At 40.1% G+C, this 19,943-nt stretch overlaps 1 protein-coding gene across 4 annotated transcripts in view; it reads left to right on the top strand.

The window, feature by feature from the left end:
* The window catches only part of GCN1 (GCN1 activator of EIF2AK4), a 58,204-nt gene extending 42,974 nt beyond the window's left edge, over positions 1-15,230 (top strand). For 2 of the 4 annotated variants that reach the window (XM_005288700.3, XM_065567837.1), the window contains exons 46-58: positions 347-508; positions 1,000-1,092; positions 1,342-1,485; positions 2,724-2,993; positions 3,278-3,391; positions 3,884-4,114; positions 4,493-4,686; positions 5,228-5,342; positions 6,631-6,727; positions 7,834-7,982; positions 8,823-8,930; positions 11,184-11,402; positions 14,534-15,230. In XM_005288700.3, coding sequence (XP_005288757.2) covers positions 347-508; positions 1,000-1,092; positions 1,342-1,485; positions 2,724-2,993; positions 3,278-3,391; positions 3,884-4,114; positions 4,493-4,686; positions 5,228-5,342; positions 6,631-6,727; positions 7,834-7,982; positions 8,823-8,930; positions 11,184-11,402; positions 14,534-14,659 — 2,022 coding nt within the window. In that variant the 3' untranslated portion in view covers positions 14,660-15,230. Of the gene's footprint in view, positions 1-346; positions 509-999; positions 1,093-1,341; positions 1,486-2,723; positions 2,994-3,277; positions 3,392-3,883; positions 4,115-4,492; positions 4,687-5,227; positions 5,343-6,630; positions 6,728-7,833; positions 8,208-8,822; positions 8,931-11,183; positions 11,403-14,533 lie in introns of all 4 variants that reach the window. The other 2 variants (XR_010592742.1, XR_010592743.1) reach the window with 2 other exon arrangements.
* Positions 15,231-19,943: the final 4,713 nt, after the last annotated feature.

Genomic DNA, 19,943 nt, shown 5'->3' with positions numbered 1-19,943 from the left:
TCTAGTTGGAACTGCTGTCCAGATGAAAGTGTGTGTGTATATGTATATGTATAAAATATATATATATAAATTTGTCTGCAATTGGCAGTCTTAAAACAGCGCAATCTGTCTTCAGATTATGAGGCATAAGAGTTGAAAACTTCTTTTACATTAATCTAGCTCATTGTGGATGTTACAGATTTTCACACAAATTAATCAGTCTAAATTTTCCATTAATTAATTTCAAGTAAAGAGCAATTTATTTTCTGTTGTGTAAGTCCTGAGTTCCCAGCTGTTGTGTTCAGGTCTAGCTATGCTCCAGCTGTCATGGACAGATGTCCTGTAATTATATCTATATATCTCGTAGGTGCTGTTCTTCTCAGAGTCCCTAGTTCCTACAGTGAGAAAAGCTCTGTGCGATCCTCTGGAAGAAGTCCGAGAGGCTGCAGCCAAAACATTTGAACAACTGCACTCAACAATTGGATACCAGGCTCTTGAAGACATCCTGCCATTTTTGCTGAAGCAGCTGGTAAGTGTTTCAGACATGATCCAACACATTTAAAAAAAAAAATCTCACTGTAGGACAAGTTTTGAGATTCTCGATAGAGGCTGAAGGAGGAGTTGGTCTGTAATGCTAGGTCTTTAGGGGAGGGTCACAAGTCTAATGATTTAATTTCTTCCCTGGATTCATTTCTTCTGCAAGAGGGGAAGGGAATGGTCTTGTAGCTAAAGTATAGGACTAAGAGTTGGAACATCTGAGTAATCGGGCTCTGCTACATGTCTCCACTGTCCTTTGGGAAGTTGCTTAAACTGTGTGCCTCACTATGGAGATTCTTCCCAACCTGGTAGGGAGGTTTGATTCAGTGTCTGAAAAAGGCTTTGAGAGCCCCAGGTAGAAGGACTTATATAGGTGCTGGTTGTATGATTATCCCAAAATTGTCACTTGAAACAAGGTCTAGGTTGCTATGGCAGAAATAATCTTGTAGGCGAGCTGGCTAACTCCCTGTACTATCTTTGTAGGATACTGAAGAGACATCCGACTTTGCTCTGGACGGTCTTAAGCAAGTTATGGCTGTTAAGAGCCGTGTGGTGCTGCCTTACTTGGTGCCAAAGGTATGTTTTGAAACAAATCTAAACTTTGTAGAATGTTTTATTTCTTCTTGCTTCAAATATTGTCTACACTGATGTTCAAAAATTGGGAGCAAAATTTCAAAGTCTACGCAGATTACTTCCCAGAAGCACTCGTAATTTCGGTTATGATGTACCCATGTTTAAGAATTGTTCATGCCTATGTATTATGTGAGATGCCATCTGAAAAATCTTACTGGTGTAAAATACTGTTGCTTCTCCTGTTTCCTTTAGCTAATTTCTCCCCCTGTAAACACCAGAGTGCTAGCATTCCTCTCATCTGTGGCAGGCGATGCTCTGACACGGCATCTGGGTGTAATCCTACCTGCTATGATGTCTGCCCTGAAAGAGAAGCTGGGCACCCCTGATGAGCAACTGGTAAGTGGCATAGTTCATTTTTTGGTAAGTAAGGAAGACTAGTATTTTAAGTTTAGTTGTAAACAATGTTTCAGGGTTTTTAGATAAATTGATGGTAAGTTTTAATTCAATCCATTAGCCCCTTGATTCAATGATCTTTTTGCTGGTGGTATATCAGGAGTTGGGAAATTTAGACTACCTGAATTTAAATGGGTTTGGCCAACAGTGTGTCCAATTAACGAGATCTGTTTGTAGCATTAGAGACTGGGGCATTAGATGAGAGACTTAAAAATACATATACACCTCTACCCCTATATAACATGAATTTGGATATAACGCGGTAAAGCAGTGCTCCAGGGGGGCGGGGTTGCGCATTCCGGCGGATCAAAGCAAGTTCAATATAACGTGGTTTCACCTATAACACGGTAAGATTTTTTTTTTGTCTCCCGAGGACAGCGTTCTATCTATCTATATTTTCTTACAGTTCTTACTAGGAGTGTGGTTCTATTTCTACACTGTTTCTTGATATTTCAAAAATATATAATATGCAAAGTCCAGAGTGTTTCTGTCCCCAAGAGTTGATTGTTTTTGTCTGTCTGTTTAGCCCGGTGTAACTAGAAATTAAAGTGATGGATTCATTGTCCATTCTTAGATGTCTGTTAGCTGATCTTTCAGTCTCCTAGCACAGAGATTCCCATGGAACTATCTAAAGTTGTCCATAGCTGACTGTCCCTATGGTGACACAGACCATGGAACTGCTTGGATTAAGCTGAAGTATTGTGTGCTGGGGCCTGTGATCTCTAAACCTTTGCATTGAAGATGGAGCAAATTGCAACCACACTCATTTTATGTAAATTAAGTGCAGCCCTTTGACCCTTGGGAAGCTACCTATGCAGCTTCTCAGTTGGGCAAAGTTGGGCAATTCTTAGGTTTAGAGAGAATCTATCATGTACTCTCCTCTCCATCCTTCAAAAATGGTGTTCCAGCTTTAGTTTATGCCCTGGATTAGTCGTTAAATAAGGACGAACTACTGTTAAAATTAGTTACTAACCAATAAGAAATTGATTTGGGCTCTAGATGGACTACAAGAACAGAAGACCTGTAGGTGATGTGACTGGTTTCCATGAACAGAAATTGTACAATTGTTTGTTAATCCTGGAGGATAATGGTCTATAGGGCAACAGCATTAAGTAAGGCTTTGAGACGTGTGGCTTTTATTCTGGTTGAAAGTTAACATAAAGTTCATTCTGACTTTGTAGGAAATGGCTAACTGCCAGGCTGTAATCCTGTCTGTGGAAGATGATGTCGGGCAGAGAATTATCATTGAAGATCTCTTAGAAGCCACTCGCAGCCCTGAGGTGGGAATGAGGCAGGCAGCAGCTGTCATTCTAAACATTTACTGCTCCAAATCCAAAGCAGACTGCACTGCCCATCTCAGGAACTTGGTCTCAGGCTTGATCAGACTTTTTAATGATACCAATCCCGTCGTTCTGAATGAAAGCTGGGATGCTCTCAATTCCATCACCAAGGTGAGCTATGGGCCAGGGTTGTTGCAGCGATACAGACTGGGAGGGAATGGACTTGGTCAAATACTCCTCCAAGAAAACACTCGATTTTCACTGGAAATGAGGTCTTTGCAAAGGTTGTAGTATTTTAAGGACTGCACGAGACTAGTAGTATGGGTGAAAGGCCAGACATTCAGAGAGAACGGGAATAGATAGCAGTGGCTTATCTCTTGGTAAACATGAGGAATTCAATAATTGTGGGGATTGATGCTGTTACACAGTCTTTGCCCGTTCTGTCACTCCTGCAGAAATTAGACGCTGGGAACCAGCTTGCCCTCATTGAGGATCTGCACAGGGATATTCGTATGGTAGGGAATGAGGCCAAAGGAGAACACATGCCAGGATTCTGTATTCCAAAGAAGGTAAATAAGTGTGTAGTGTGGGGCTGGGATTTACCACAGTAATACTGTTGTGTCTTTCCAGTAACCTAGTTAATGTGATTTTTGTAGCTATCAGAATATTGTATTACTGGGGCATTCCAAACTTTTAGGTGTAGAGACTTTCTTTAGGTTACTGCTGTTACTTGATACCCCAGTTTGGGTGTCTGTTGTAAATAAATATTTGACAACTGTATAATGCACATGAGTCATATTAGTTGTCTTTTTGGTGGAAATGTGAAACTGGACTTTCCTGCCAGATCTTTCAGGAATAAAACTTAATAAGCAACAAGCAGTTTAGTGAGGCATAACTGCATGAAATCAAACTGAGCAAAAGTACTTATAATGGAAATGAAGATCAGTAGGAAGTTAAGGTATTTCCAAGTTTGCACTTCCAATGGGAAGTGGGGGGGAAATAGGTTAGGTGTTGTTGTCTGCATTGTTGGTTCTAGTTTTCTTGTTTGATTCCTGTGACAGGGAGTGACTTCTATTCTTCCGGTGCTGCGGGAGGGAGTTCTAACTGGTAACCCAGAGCAGAAAGAGGAAGCTGCAAAGGCCTTAGGACTAGTTATTAAACTGACCTCTGCCGAAGCGCTGAAACCCTCCGTCGTGAGCATTACTGGACCACTTATTCGGATCTTGGGAGATCGGTTCAGTTGGAATGTCAAGGTGGCTTTGCTTGAAACATTAAGCCTTCTGTTGGCCAAGGTAAGATTCCAAATCCCTGGTAAACGTCTTTGTTTTTCCTTTTTGTCAAGTCTGAACTCTCCAGATCTGTTAACCTTCTCTACATAACCAAGTTGTACTGGGCTTTTGCGTACCATGTTTAGTTACAAAGAATACTCATGTCATGGGTGTGAAAACCTTCAGTGCTTATTTCTCTGCTTTCTGACAACTGAATTCAGTCCTTGCATGGTTTCCCCATTTTTTTAGCTGTGTATTAGGGAGATTCTTTATCTGGATGGGCAAGTGCTGATTTTATCATTATATCTAAGTGCTGTTAGAAGCTACCACACTTTTTCGGATCTTTCCTTTCTAGCTTTTGTTTCACATTTGAGTACATGTGATTCCCTCCCGCCTGTCCAGGTTGGGATTGCCCTGAAACCATTCCTGCCTCAGCTACAGACTACCTTCACCAAAGCACTACAAGATTCAAACCGTGCTGTCCGCCTTAAGGCTGCTGATGCACTCGGTAAATTGATTGCCATCCATAGTAAAGTGGATCCTCTTTTTACTGAGCTGTTGAATGGAATCCGTTCCAGTGGGGATTCTAGCATCAGGTAAGCTGTGGGAAATGGGTAGGGTATGAACTACTTGGCAGCAGTGGGAAGAAAGACAAGTTTAACTTTTTTTAAAACACTCAATTAACATCAGAGATTAGTTGACTGTAGAGCAGAAGCCAAGGTTATATATATGCTATGAAAGACTCCAATAGTGTGTTTCCTATTTAGCATTTGTTTCAGTCCATATGGACTTGGTATTTTTTCCTAGTTCCAAGAATAAGTCCACCTATCAGTAAAATGTCCAGCTCCCTAAGAAATGAGCCTCCTACTGGAGAAGATTTTCCCTCTGTGAACGGTCAAAGACCCTTCCCAGCAGTAAGAATGACAATCAGGTGTGAACCAATGCAGGCATTGTTTGGTGCTGATGGTTTCCTGCCATTAGAGAAGCTCCATCTCCTTCAAATTTAGGCACACCCACCTTTGTGTTGTTCATTGTGTATGTGAATCTGTTGTTGGCAGCCAGCTTCTTGTACTTCGTTGACATTCTGTTTGGAGAAAACTGCAGTCTTGAATTGTAACTTGTGGTTGTTCACTGCAGAGACACCATGCTGCAAGCTCTGCGATTTGTAACACAAGGAGCTGGTGCTAAAGTGGACGCAACCATTAGGAAGACCATCACCACAGTGCTTCTAGGAATGCTGGGACATGATGAGGTATTGCTGCAAAGGGCCCATGGGGGATGTCTCATGCACACTGTTTGTTTTTTAATTTAAACTCTGAGCTTTCTAACAGAATTGTTTCCTAAAATAACTTCCTGGAGGAGTTACTAATAATACACTGGAAAGAGAGCTTATATAAAAGCAGGCTGAAGCTATGCATTGCTCACTAAACTGAATTTAATCTGTAAAACTGAAATCGCTTCAACACCTTACAGTATGTTGACTGAGAAGCAAATTTTATCCAAGAATAAAATACTTCCCTGGTCAATCTATTGTAACTCTTAAATTTTGTGAAATTAGTGTTTCCTTGGTGAGAAATGGAAGGTCAAACACACAAAGAAACCAATATATTTGTTTAGGCAGCTAAGAACTATTCACTTACCATCAGCCGAAAGTAGAAAATATACCAGCTGCAGTGTAAAAGCATATGTCCCCGTCAGTATAGATAACCTCAATGTGGTAATGCATTTCCCTTTTTTTGGAGGGGTTACATTCTTACTGACAAAGAAATTATCCAGTTTTAAAGAGGCATGTTCTGCATATGGCAGATTGCAACACTGACTCTGGAACCAACATAATATTGCACCCAAGATCAAAATTCACATTCTGTAGTGACTGCCCCCTTACTCTACATCTGTAAAACACAGGTTGCTGGCATGTCAGAGATGGAAAAATTCTCATTGCAATGTAAATATCCTAGAATCATAGAATATCAGGGTTGGAAGGGACCTCAGGAGGTCATCTAGTCCAACCCCCTGCTCAAAGCAGGACCAATCCAATCAATGTGTGGAGAACTGCAATGGTAAACTCATCATTTTGGCAAGCTAAAGTAACAAACTGGTGCTAAAAGTTTTGAAGCAGGACATCTTCACTAGCAAGAGGGTATTTTGCAGGCAGACAGCAGGCACCACTGCTCCATTTCCCAGCCTGTAAATCAAGAACTTGACCTTTCCATGTCCACAAAAGGCCCTCTTAAATGACAAAGGTGAAAGCAAATGTGTTTTCCATGTGTATAACTCAATGCTTATGTCCAGTCAGTACTGTAGTGCTACATTCTGCCCTGAGCTGTGGGCTTGATTTTGAATTCTACTGCAGTGTACAAGAAAACTTGGAGCTGACTGAAATCAACAAATGGTGGGAGTCAGGAGCTGGTTGTGAAATCTTCATTTTCCTTTGTGGTTTTGTTTCAGAGCTTCTTTTGTCACTTGGCCTTCTCAGTGGAAATTGTCTGTGTATCAAACTCTTCTAATCTTTGCCTTTCTCCCCCTCCTTTCCTTTTTAGGATGCTACCCGCATGGCGTCAGCTGGCTGTCTAGCAGAGCTGTGTGCATTTCTGTCAGAAGAGGAGCTCAGCAGTCTTCTGCAGCAACACTTACTGGGTATGTCTAGCAGATAGTTATAAATGTGTTCTGAAATAAATAGGGTGTTTTATTAATTATGAAATCTTAAACTGTGGAGCAGACCCTGAGTACTATAGAATAGCACTTTCAGCCACTGGTCCCAGAGGCTTTCCTGACTTGTGTTCTAGATTCTTAATGTTGAGCCTCTATTCTAGGGCCTCTATTGCACATTCCTCTGCTAGTCTCCCCTTCATTAGTATGTACTCTCATCCGCAGTGGAGCCTTGGATTACTCCTGTAATAGAGGCAGCCAATGCTCCATTACCCAGAGGGCATGCAGAGTTGAATTGGGGATACGTAGAACATGCAGAGTTGAATGGAGAAGCTATAGGCACTAACAGATACAGCTGAGGTCTTAGTGTAACAGACTGATACAGCAGACCAAAAAGGTTAGAAACCCGTGTACTGTAAAAATACGTTTTTATAGAAAGTTTTGAAACCACTGCCATTTTTTGTGTCGTTTGGCTGTAACATTGAAAGATCATGGACTACTAATGCCCTAAGACTTCGAACTGCTTTTGGCGAATTAACTCCGTTGTCCTGGTTTCTGGCAAAAATATTAATTCTCCAGGAACGGTTAGTGGTTTAGGGGCATTACTATAGCATTCCACTCTGAGGAGTTAAAATGGGAATCTAGTGATTGGTTGCTATGAATCTATGAATTCCGGCAAATGTGTTTATTTCATTGAAGAGATGTAGCTTCACTAGTGATGACAAGATCCTTCACATTTTTAAATTGTTACATGTCAGAGAATAATACCTGATTGAGATCATCAGAGGCAATGGGATGAGCATGGGGCTGGGAACCAGGAACTGCTAAATTTAATCACAGCTATGCCACAAACTCATTTTATAGCCTTAAAATAAGTCACTTATTTGTTCCAGTTTCCATAGCTGCAGAATGGGTCTCACATGATAGAGTTGTTGGGTTTAATTTTAAAGTTTTGCACAGAGCCCTCTAAGCAAGGTATTATTGAAGTGTTTGTTTATTTTTATGAAAACAGAGATGAACATCAGCCTGACACAACTCATTTATATCAGGTATACTCGGTAGCAAGGCTCAATATTGCTCTCTCCCTCTTGCAGCGGATGTCTCTGGGATTGATTGGATGGTGAGGCATGGACAGAGCCTTGCACTGTCTGTGGCTATAAAGGTAGCTCCCAGCAGACTATGTGCCCCCAAATACTATAACAGCGTTCAGGAGAGGATCCTGAGCAACGCCACAGCAGACAGGGTAAGCACTATCTGAAGGCCATCCAGAGCATTTCCCAAGAGCTCTGTCTGTTGCACTGTAAACAGTTTAAAGCTTTGCAGACTCTCAGTGCTACCTGGTAAAACTGGGACAACCCTCAAGCACACTCTGAAGAATGTACCATGAACAGAGAGACAGTTCTGCACTTGAGCTCGGTGATTATTCTGATTCTCATCTGATTTCCACTGTCCCTGGAAGTGTGTGTGTGTAAGTTGTTGAAAGTGTTCCTGATTGTCTACATTTTAAATTTCACACTACTGCAGTTCGTTTATGTGCTGAACCCAGAGCATGTTTGGAAAGCACTTCAAATACAAGCTCGTTCCTCTTTCCTCCAAACGTACTGGAGTGAAAGTTGTTACATTGCTGAAGCAGTTTTCAGCATGAACACACAACTGTCTGATTCTCCTATGATAAGTGCTCAACTTAGGGCTAGCGTTACTAGGGAATGAAGGGGCTCTTTCTTATTATGAAGAAGGTCTCTATGTGTGGCTAATTAATACTCAGGAAAAATAAAGTAATAGTTGTGCATATTTAGCTTTGAGAGGCAGTGTAATCCTTAGCGATGGGACTCTGGATATATGGTTTCTATTCTCTGCTTTTCTAGTGACCTGCTGTGTGACCTTGGGCAAGTCATTTGACCTCTCTGTGCCTCTGTTTCCCCTCCTTTCATTTATCTGTCTTGTCTGTTAGATTGTAAGCTCGTCAAGGCAGGGACTCTTTTTTACTCTGTGCATGTACAGTACCTAGCACACTGAGGCCTCTACACACTACTGTAATAATTATAATAATAACGAAAGTGTCCTGGTTCTCTTTGTGCTGCAGATCCCCATTGCAGCTAGTGGTATCAGAGGAATGGGCTTTCTTATGAAATACCACATAGAAACAGAAGGAGGAAATCTGCCTCCCAAACTCGCCAACCTCTTTATTAAGGTGAGCCTAGGACTGTCTCATTTAAGTTTTGTGCTACCTGAACTATTCTACAATGACCTTAACCAATGGAATGTGGCCTGTATTTGGGTCAGCTGCAGAGGGTCATTGGCCAGTTGATGGCTTGGTCAATAAAATCTCAGTACTAGTTGTAAAAGAAAGTGAAAGCAGTAAACTTGGACAGCTTATATTTTGAATCTATGAACCCTGGGGTGCTTGAGCATCTAGATTTGTCTGCAACAAAGTACAAACAAAATGTTTTTTGATATTTTTAGAAGTCTTTGTAGGTTCAGATACAGTTAACACCACAAAAAAGAAAGAGGCTTTACATTCAAACTTTAGCCTACCTGGTTATGCTTTTACTAGTGCAGATAGATAGCAGGTACATAATATACATGTTGCAATAATGGTGACTTATAAAGGAATAAGTAAAAGAAAAATTGAGCTTTTGTAATTTTTTGCTGCTGCTTGCTGTATGAGGAAGACTTGAAAGTGCTTCTCCCACCCCCTTTAAATATTTCTGCCTTTTTACCTTGAAAATATCCAGAATGTCAATTCTCTCCTTCCCTGGTTTTGCTGCAGCACTTCCCATGTTTTGCAGCTTTCGCCTCATTCTTACTAGAGAGGCCGGGATGCTAACAAAGATGTATTTTCTCCACAATGTTAGTCACTGAAGTTAAATAAATACTAACAAAAAAACTCAAGCAAACCAGAGTTTTAAAAAGTCTAAAAATCCCTTTCACTCTGTTACTCTGGTTTCAGTTTCTTAACGTGTCACCTTTTTACCAGGATAGACAGGAGCTCACTTTCTAATGTGAAAACCAAGTAGAAGCCCTCTTGTCCCTTTTTCATTGGAAAAAAACCCTCTCAGGACTTCTTTATACAACATAAAGAAGCAAAAAATGAAAAAAAGACACAAGACCAATTGTTTTCTTTGCCAGTCACCTTTAATTGGCAATAAAAGCATTTATTTTTGTTTTCAGGGTTTATTTTTTTCTTTTAATTTAAAAACTCTGAAGCACATGATTAGGGCCCTACCAAATTCCCGGTCTATTTTGGTCAATTTCATGGTCATAGGATTTTAAAAATCATAAGTTTCATGATTTCAGCTATTTAAATCTGAAATTTCATGGTGTTGTAATTGTAGGGGTCCTGATCCAAGAAAGACTTGTCAGGGGGTCGCAAGGTTATTGGAGTAGGGTCGCGGTACTGCTACCCTTACTTCTGCGCTGCTGCTGGCGGGGCGCCGCCTTCAGAGCTGGACGCCCGGCCAACAGCCGCTGCTCTCCGGCCACCCAGCTCTGACGGCAGCGCAGAAGTAAAAGTGGCAATACCACAACCCGCCTAAAATAACCTTGTGACCCCCCTGCAACTCTCTTTTGGGTCACGATCCCCAATTTGAGAAATGCTGGTCTCTCCTGTGAAATCTGTATAGTATCGGGTAAATGCACACAAAAGACCAGATTTCACAGGGGAAGACCAGATTTCACGGTCCATGACACGTTTTTCATGGCTGTGAATTTGGTAGACCCTACACATGATACAGAGCACAGTGGCTTCAAAGCAGCTCCCGTTATGTGAAAGCATATCAGAAAGTACTAGACATCCAACATTTGTAGCCCTTACATTTAATTGGTATGACATATTACCGAGTACTGTGGTATAAATGTGCTGTTAATACACATGAATATTATGATTAAAAGCAGTGTGGTGCACACTAAATCATAAATTGGTTAAGGTTAAAAAGAACAGAAGGGCCACGTTCATATTAAAAATGAGAGGTTGTAAAGCTAATTTAAAAAAGGCAAAGGTGTCCCATAGCCACTGCTCTGACATGTCAGGTTTCAGCCTGTCCCAGGCTTTTACTGGAAAACGAAAACGACCAAAAAAGGACATTTAATGGAAACACTAAAACTCTCAACGGTTGCTGTGCTAGTGGTCATTGTTGTTTCCTGAAATAGCTGCAGGGAAACCACATGACCTGCAGACAACCGCAAGCTGCAAAACTTTTTTTTTTTTAAAAAAGGTGCATTGTTGTCAAGTTACAATCCTGACTTATTCTCATTTAACAGTTTGCTTAAACTTGTTGATAGATAATGAAAAACAGAAATGTATGTGGTGAGAATGAGGAGCATCTGCAGTTCTATCAGTGCTTGTATTCGTTAGTTTAGTTTCACTATCAAAAAGGTAAATTGGCACTCTGAAAATTTGCCTGTGCTGTATCTGAAATTAAGGATGTCTTTGTGTCTCATTCAGTGTCTCCAGAATCCATCCAGTGACATCAAGTTAATTGCAGAAAAGATGATCTGGTGGGCGAATAAAAATCACCTCCCATCTATGGATCCGCAGACAATTAAACCAATTCTCAAAGCACTTCTGGACAATACAAAAGACAAAAACACCAGTGTGAGGGCCTACAGTGACCAAGCCATAGTTAACCTCCTGAAGATGAGAGAGGGCGAAGAAGTGCTTCAGGTATAAACAAGAAACACTTTGCTACCTAGTGGAAGGCCATATCATGCTGTCTTGCATACGAGTAACCTTAAATATTGTTGTGGGTGGAGCCTTTTATCTTTGAATATATAAATGAGTATCTTGCAGTATAAAATATTACAAATGATGGGTTGGGGGACAGAATGGGGACTGTTTCGTGGGTTAGCATCGAATTCTTCATCCTAGATCAATATTCTCATGCAAACGTCCATATTTCTCCACTTGGCTATCTTGGGTATACATGGTTACAATGCGGTAATATGTATTACTAAAATGCATCAAGCTAACTCCCCCTCTATAGCCAACAATTAATAGCCATATCTTCAGAATGCTATGAGCCTTTGCCATGCTGTTGATTATAATAAGGGTCCTCAGTATATGAACATATTTCTGTAGTAGTTGCACTATGGGCTGTTGTAGGGTGGATGAAATACTCCTTTGCATGTCAATGTCCAGAATTCTTTTCCAGCTCTAAGCTATTTTTATTTAGTGCTTATGTCAGAATTTGTGGAACCAGCTGAAATGCTTTGATGTGCTTGTAAGAGTGTAAGAATTTTCTTTTGTGTGTTTCTTGTTTGAAATTCATAGACTTTAAGGCCAGAAGAGATCATCATAATAATTTAGTCCAGTGGTCCCCAAACTTTTGAGGGTCACCCACACACACACACCTCGTCGGGGCTGGGAGCTGGGCCGTGGCTGGGGGGAGGGTTGGGGGGATGCAGATGGGTAAGGGGACTGAGGCTGGGGTTGGAGCGGAGCCGTGGCCAAGGCTGGGGGTAGGAGCAGAGCTGAGGGTGGGGAGTGGCTGGGTGGCGCTCCCTTCCCGCCCCCCCCCCATGGGGGCTGGCTCAGGCCCCCCTGGACGGTCCTCCATGCTCCGCTAGGGGAGGCATGCCCCACACTTTGAGGACCTCTGATCTAGTCTGAACTCCTGCACATCACAGGCCACAGAACCACCCACCCACTCCTGTAATAGACTCCCATAACCTCTGGTTGAGTTACTGAAGTCCTCAAATGTTGATTTAAAGATTTCAAGTTACAGAGAATCCACCATTTACTCTAATTCAAACCAGCCAGTGACCTGTGTCCGATGCTGCAGAGGAAGGCCAAAAACACCTAGAGTCTCTGCCAGTATGACCTGGGAGAAAATTCCTTCCTATCCCCAAATATGATAATCAGAGCATATGGGTGAGACCCACCAGCTAGCCCCCGGGGAAAGAATTCTCTGTAGTAACTCAGAGCCCTCCCCATCTCTGGCAATTGAGGATATTTGCTACTAGCAGTCACAGATGGACCATGTACCATTGTAGGCAGTTTCATCATACCATCCCCTCCATAAACTTATCAAGCTTAATCTTGAAACCAGTTAGGTTTTTTTGGTCCCCTCTTCTTGCCTTGGAAGGCTGTTCCAAAACTTCACTCCTCTGATGGTTAGAAACTTGGTCTGATTTCTAGCCTAAATTGTTGGTAGCCAGTTTATATCCATTTGTTCTTGCATCAACATTGGCACCTAACTTAAATAACTCCTCTACCTCCCTGGTGTTTATCCCTCTGCTGTAGATATAGAGAGCCTCCCCTCAGCCTTCCTTTGGTTAAGCTAAACAAGCCCAGCTCCTTAAGTCTCCTCTTGTTAGCTAGGTTCTCCTTTCCTCTGATCATACTAGTAGCCCTTCTCTACCCCTGTTCCAGTTTGAATTCATCTTTCTTAAACATGGGAGACCAGAATTGCACATAGTATTCCAGATGAGGTCTCACCAGTACCCTTGTCCAATGATACTTCCTGGAAATACATCTGATAAATCGTAGGACTGCATTGGCCTTTTTCACGGCTGCATGACATTGGCAGCCCATAGTCATCCTTTGATCAACCAATACACCCAGGTCTTCCTCCTCCTCTGTCACTTCCAATGCCCCAGTTTATAGCAAAAATTCTTGTTGTTGGCCCCTAAATGCATGACTTTGCACTATTAAATTTAATCCCATTTCTATTACTCCAGTTTTCAAAGTCATCCAAATCTTCTTACATAATATTCCAGGCGTCCTCTGTATTGACAATACATCCCAACTTTTTGTCATCCGCAAATTTATTAGTACACTCCCACTTTTTGTGCCAAGGTCATTAATGAAAATGTGAAATAAGATTGGTCCCAAGACTGATCCCTGAGAATCTCCACTAGTAACCTCCCTTCAGTCTGACAATTCACCTTTCAGCATGACCCACTGTAGTCTTCTCTTTAACCAGTTCCTTACCTATCTTTTAATTTTTTAATCTCCATCGTCTCCAATTTAACTAATAATTTCTCATGTGGAACTGTATCAAATGCCTTACTGAAATCCAGATAGATTAGATCTGTATTTCCTTTGTCTAGAAAAATGGTTATCTTATCAAAGAAAGAGATCAGGGTAGTCTGGCACAATCTACCTTTTGTAAAACCATGTTGAATTTTATCCCAATTTCCATTTACCTGTATGTCCTTAACTAATTTCTCTTTCAAAATTTGTTCTAAGAACTTGCATACAATTGAAGTCAAATTAATGGGCCTGTAGTTTCCCAGAGCACTTCTTTGTTCTTTCTTAAATTATACAATATTCAATTGCAAAGGACTTTGTGTCCAGTGGTATTCTTATCTGTTCATATTAGACTTAACCAAAAGAATTTGTGGCAATGTTGAGTATTTCCAAAACAGGTTTTATTTAGTCTGTAACCCTGAATCTTGCTCTCCATACCAAGGATATCGTTAAACTCTGAACTCTAATCCTAAAGGTGAAAAAATTAAAAATGCACACCCTGTTTAATTATAAAGAGGTAGAACCTTGAATGCAAGAAGCTAGACAGATTAGTTATGTATGAAAAGCAAGATTTTTATGTTTGACTCATAACTGAATTTTATTCATTAGATCTGTTTGGGAGAAGAATTACAAGTGTTTTCTTCAATACAGCTGTAAATCTGGATATAAATTTAGCCAGTGTTTCTCTTTATGTTCTGACACATACCCTGTAAGATACTGAATTTTTTTAATGCTTTTTTTAGCATAGAATAAAATAGATAAGGGCTAATTTAGCATTAGGAGTGAATGCTTTTATTGGTATTATCTTCTTCCTCTTTCCACAGTCTGTCTCCAAGATCCTAGATACTGCCAGTCTGGAACTGCTGAATGAGAGCTGCAGGAGATCTCTGAAGAAGCTGGCCAGCCAGGCTGATTCTGTTGAACAGATTGATGACACTATATTGACGTGATATTTAAGATCCCGAAGAAAAGAAAACATTGAACCAACGGCTGCATCAGCATTTCAACTCAAAAACCAATGTTAAATGTTTTCATTTTTGAAAATATATTAATTCTGATGGGGGCTTATGAAAAGGGCTCCCAGAGAGTATTTTAATATCAAAAATATACCAGAATAGCCTTAATTAGACCTACATTCACTAAAAATTGAAAATTTGGTCCCCTTTTTGAAACCGAATGCGCAAGAAACCAATCCGTATCAGTTAATTGTAGCTGATTGTGAGGTGTGTCTTGAGCATCAAGCCTGTGCGTGAAACCCGTTTCCTTCTCAGAAATGTGTAAAAGCTCTAGGAAAGGAGCTAACGCTGGTCTTTTCCACAGATCTTGTGCAGAGGAAATAGAAATCTGTGAAAGTTAAAACTTAATGTTTTTGTGTACTAACTTGCGGCTTGTGATGGTTCTGAAGACTGAAAATCCCTGTAAAACTACTATTTAAAATAGCCTTAGAAATTTCAAATGCAAAAGGGGGATTAAATGCAGATTGTTTGAAGATGGCACGTTTAATAAAGGCTTTGAATTTAATCTTGATGATGAAAGCACTTTTCTTTCTACAAAACTATATTGTTTAAATGTAGAGTCATCTTATGCCAGGTATATGGGAAAAGTTTTCCTATGACGTGTTTACTTTTTGATCCATTTTTTCAAGAGAGATTTGGAGTACTCATTTTTTGTGTACATAACATTGCAATGAACAAAAGACCTTTCCAATATTGAAACAACCTGGGGGGCTTTCAACCAAGGCAAGATTAACACAATTTAAAAAAAAAACCTGACAAGGATTGGTTCCAACTCAACTACATTCCCTAACTCCCACAATTCTGTTGGTCAATGGCATCTTGAACATACCATCTTCAGTTGCCCAACTGTTGAACATAACAGGCCTCCACTTTTGTGACCTTTAACACTTCGTAGTGAATTAAGATTAGTATTAGTCTTAACAAGATTGGGTTTTTTTGTCATTTTTCTGGTCATTAAGCTCTGTTGATGTCAGAGTTATTTATCTGGCAAGACCACTTCAAGGTTTTATAGTTCACCAATACTATTGGGCCCCATATACAGAGAGACATCAGAAAGCTCTGGTAGCAGGAAGCTGAGGTATTTTTTTGGAAGGTAAAGTGAGATTTTTGTGTCCTCTAAGATTGTTAAACAAACCATATCTATTTTATCAGATAAACTGGCGAAGCCTAAGAAATGCAGAACACTAATAATTTTTTTGAAATATGAAAAGAGACTGCTTTGACTCCTCAAAAAGCAATGAAATTTATGGGCTCAAATCAGGATGAAGGGAGAAGTGTGTTTAGTCCCATACATTGAAGTTATTTATCTGAGCATACAATCTGGAGTAATCCCATGGGGTTATTAATGCTGATCTTCTGTAGCTGCCATTATGATGGGAGTAAGTAGGAAAGGGCTTGATCTGGGCCATACCAATACTGAAACTTAATCAGGAATTAAAAACAGATACTCAAATAGAAAGAAATATCCTCTAGGGTGGCCTTTTTGGAGGGTTGGGTTTTTCTGTTCGAGTGTATTGCTTCAAAATCTGACAAAATGATCTTACTCTCCCCTCAAGTGTCCATAATATGATTTGTGATCCTGCAGAATGAGATGTGTGCTATGTAATTTAATTATCTGACTCACCTATGGTGACTTTATTCTATATCCTGTTTCTACTTTGTTTTGGTAGAAGTTGGTGAATTGTATGTTTCTCGAATGAACAGAAATGTAATGGACAAGACTAAACATTAACATAGTCATAAAAGGGTGAAATTCACCCTAGTGCTGTGAAGGGCCTAAGTGATAAGGTCTTTTGCAGGCTCACTGCTTTAGAGTGAATTTCACCCATTATGCATGGAGTTGTATTTTGTTAGAAGATGTCATGCACTGAAACAGACTTTAAAAAGTTAATATCATCCAAAAGGTACAAAACAGCAGACAGCAAACAATGGATGTACTGAAAGTGCACCTATGTCATTCTAGTAGAGGCAGAAAAGGGAGGAGAATGCAGCAGATTCCTTAAGAAGGGTTGTTAGATCATTCAGTAATTGAGGGCCCTGGTCCTACACACAAACCATGCACACTCTTCATGATTTATCAGTTAGTCTCCACTTGCAAAAACAACTAAAAGAAAATTATACTTATTTAAAAATTACTGTTGCCACGTGAGTAAAAGTTGGACATGGTCAATGAAGAACAGCTATGAATATTCTCATTAAGTTATAGCTTGTAAATTAAGGGATACAATTTTTATTGGCTGAATTAAATTTTAAAGCCACCACACACACTTTTCACCTTGTATAGTGTCAAGTGAAAAAATATGGTGAATGACTACAGTCTCATTTCAGGAAAGAATATATTAATTCAACTGTATTTTTAAGAAGATTAAGTCAACTTTCAATATTCTATTCAACTGTTTAAAACAAAGTTTAAAGCTGGCTTTAGTGATCTTGATTTGTCTTTCTGACAGTGTATAATATATTATGATGAATAAACAGATCATGTATAGTCAACCAGAAATAAAAATACACTCTCAAATTTTACCATAACACACAAATTAAACCTGATCAGTGGGTAAACCTGATGCGAACTGGAGATGAGAGAACCATTTATTTCACATCAGACTTAGATGTCTTGCAAAAATCAGTCTTCAATAGAAGAGAAGATATTCCTACCACTGATTAAACTAACAGCCTTGAACTGCCAAGTTACTGTCACTTAGTGGCAGCTGAACTATATGCGGATCAAGACAAGCACACAGGAATGTATGGGAGAGATATTTAAACTTGCAAGATACTTAATCTTTCTTCAATGGAAAAAAGAAAAAAAGTGGTGATAGTGTGAAATCTTCAAATGTTTGGATTTCTAAATAATTGAGTCTCATTTTATGGAAAAGCTGTTCTGTAAAACTGATACTGTTGTGAAATGTCTGTGTTGCAGTAGTAATGGTATTAACAAGCCCCAAGCATTCAAAATCATGAGGCAGGCTGTATGAGATTAAAAATAAATACATTTGGGAGGCTTTATTTGCCTCTTGGTGTTTGAGCATTTGGGATGTATGTTGGTCATGTTTTCAAGCTTTTCTCCGCAACTATAAGGTCTTGAAATTTAATTTAAAAAAATTAGAGCTGAGATTCTCAAGACTCCGGGAACTGGGGCTTTACAAAAAACTCCAAATAGGGCAAAATTTGTAATTATAATCACAAGCATTGATGACACTGCTAAAGAGAAATATACAGTGGGAGCTGTTTTTATGTGTCAAAAACCTCCACTACTGGAGCTGCCTTTCTGTTTCTTGATGGGCATGGTTAATCCAGTAGTCCTTTCCAGAGTAATTGATTAACTGCATACAAATAGGAAAATACTGGCAGTGCCATTATAATATCTGTCTCATATAGGTGATAGGAAAAGAATCCTAAAGGTGCAATGTATAATAAAGGCAACAAGATTCTGATCCTTCATGAGCTGAGCCGCTTCATACGAGTGTGATAGAAGAAATTTAAACCTCTCAAGTGAGCATTTTGAGAAGCAAGCATAGAAACAGCTATATTTTCAGTAAACATGTCATTTGTAGAAACATCTTATTGATCTGATTTCAGAGATATTGAAATCAGTGGGAACTGCAGGTGCTCAGCACCTCTACAACTCAGATCTTTTTTCTTTTAGGCCATTAAGTGTGGTATGGTCCTACTACAAAAAAATCCTCAAAGGTAATACAATCCTGTTCCCTAAGTGACACAAGTAGAAGACTGATTCAACTATATTCTGTTTCTCACAAATGTTATGAGTCAAACTGAAAAATGGTATAATTCTCCTTATTTGCCAGGCCCTCTAGCTCTTGTCAAGCTGTAGACACTTACAACCCATGTGTCACTGAGAGGTTTTTTTCAGTGCTAATTATACTTGTTCCAATTTTAAATAGTATACATAAGTAATGTACTTGTGAGGGTTAATAAATTGTAAACATATAGGGTTAAATCCAGTAAAATCAGCTCAGTTTATTGAAATACTAACTTGTGTCAATATTTTGGCTTGAATCTGTGCTAAACAAAATTTGACATTCCTGTAATTGCTTTGAAGACGCATGCAGTACCTAGGCCATTGGTTGTAGCTGTTTCTTCATCTCCTGCTAGTGCATCTTTGCAGTGTACGTCTAAAAATCTAGAAGTGAAAATAATCCATAATAAACGCTAAGCCAAGACACAGACTCACAGACTTTAAGGGTCTGACGGGACCATCATGATCATCTAGTCTGCCCTCTTGCACATTGCAGGCCACAGAATCTCACCCATTCACTCTTATAATAGACCCCTAACCTCTAGCTGAGTTACTGAAGTTCTCAAATCATGATTTGAAGACTTCAGGTTACAAGGAATCCACCATTAACACTAGTTTTGGCTCGAACACCAACAAGAACAATATTTCTATAGAAAAGTAACTTGGGAAAATACTGTTAAAGCTAAGGTTTCTGTGAATAATTTTTAAATTTTTGTTAGGCTTTGTCAGTTCTCTGTCCCAGCTCTACCTGAAAGTTTTAGGGCATGTGTGAACCTTACTTTGCAAGTGCAATAGTCACGACAAGTGTGCTCATACAGAAGCCTCATTGTGAGTTACACTAGCAGCAAAAACCAAATACCCCAGGGACCTGCGTCTCTGAAAAAAGAAGGTGGCTACAGGACAGATGGAACTCCGTCTTGTATACCTCTCCATGGAAGATGGATGACTCATTGTACAGCTGCATAGGGTGCAGCTGCATACAAAAAAATGACAGCTGTCAGCCTTACTGGACCATATCTCCACACAAGAGTAGGCATAGCCTTGCACTTTACCATAGGCCCCACCTGTTTAGCAAAAAGAGGAGCAGTCCCTGGGCTCCACCTGCATATTGGATTATTGCAGAGGTGGGTCTTCTTCATGCTCAGTGGACTTCAGCTGTAGATTTCAGTTGATGGAAAATGAGGTATCCACAGGCATAGTTGCAGAGCTATGCAGGAGCCAGGCGTTGTCTCAACTGCACAGGGATGCATCTTTCTATTAAGAATGAGAACTTCATTCCAGAGCTGCCAGGGACCCCTTCACCGTATGACACATGAGGGCATTCCAGAAGCTGTCGGGGGCTACGCTGCCTGAGAGAGAAGGGTAGGAGCAGGCTTTGGTGTGGCCTGCCTGGGAGGGAGGCTATTCCAGCATACGGAATGCAATGGCAGCTGCAGGGCTGCCAACTCTTTCAATAGTTGG

The sequence above is a fragment of the Chrysemys picta genome, chromosome 15 (genome assembly GCF_011386835.1).
Source record: "Chrysemys picta bellii isolate R12L10 chromosome 15, ASM1138683v2, whole genome shotgun sequence".
Lineage (NCBI taxonomy): Eukaryota > Metazoa > Chordata > Testudines > Emydidae > Chrysemys > Chrysemys picta.
Note: the sequence above shows the minus strand (reverse complement) of the source record. Positions and strands in the feature narration are given on the sequence as shown.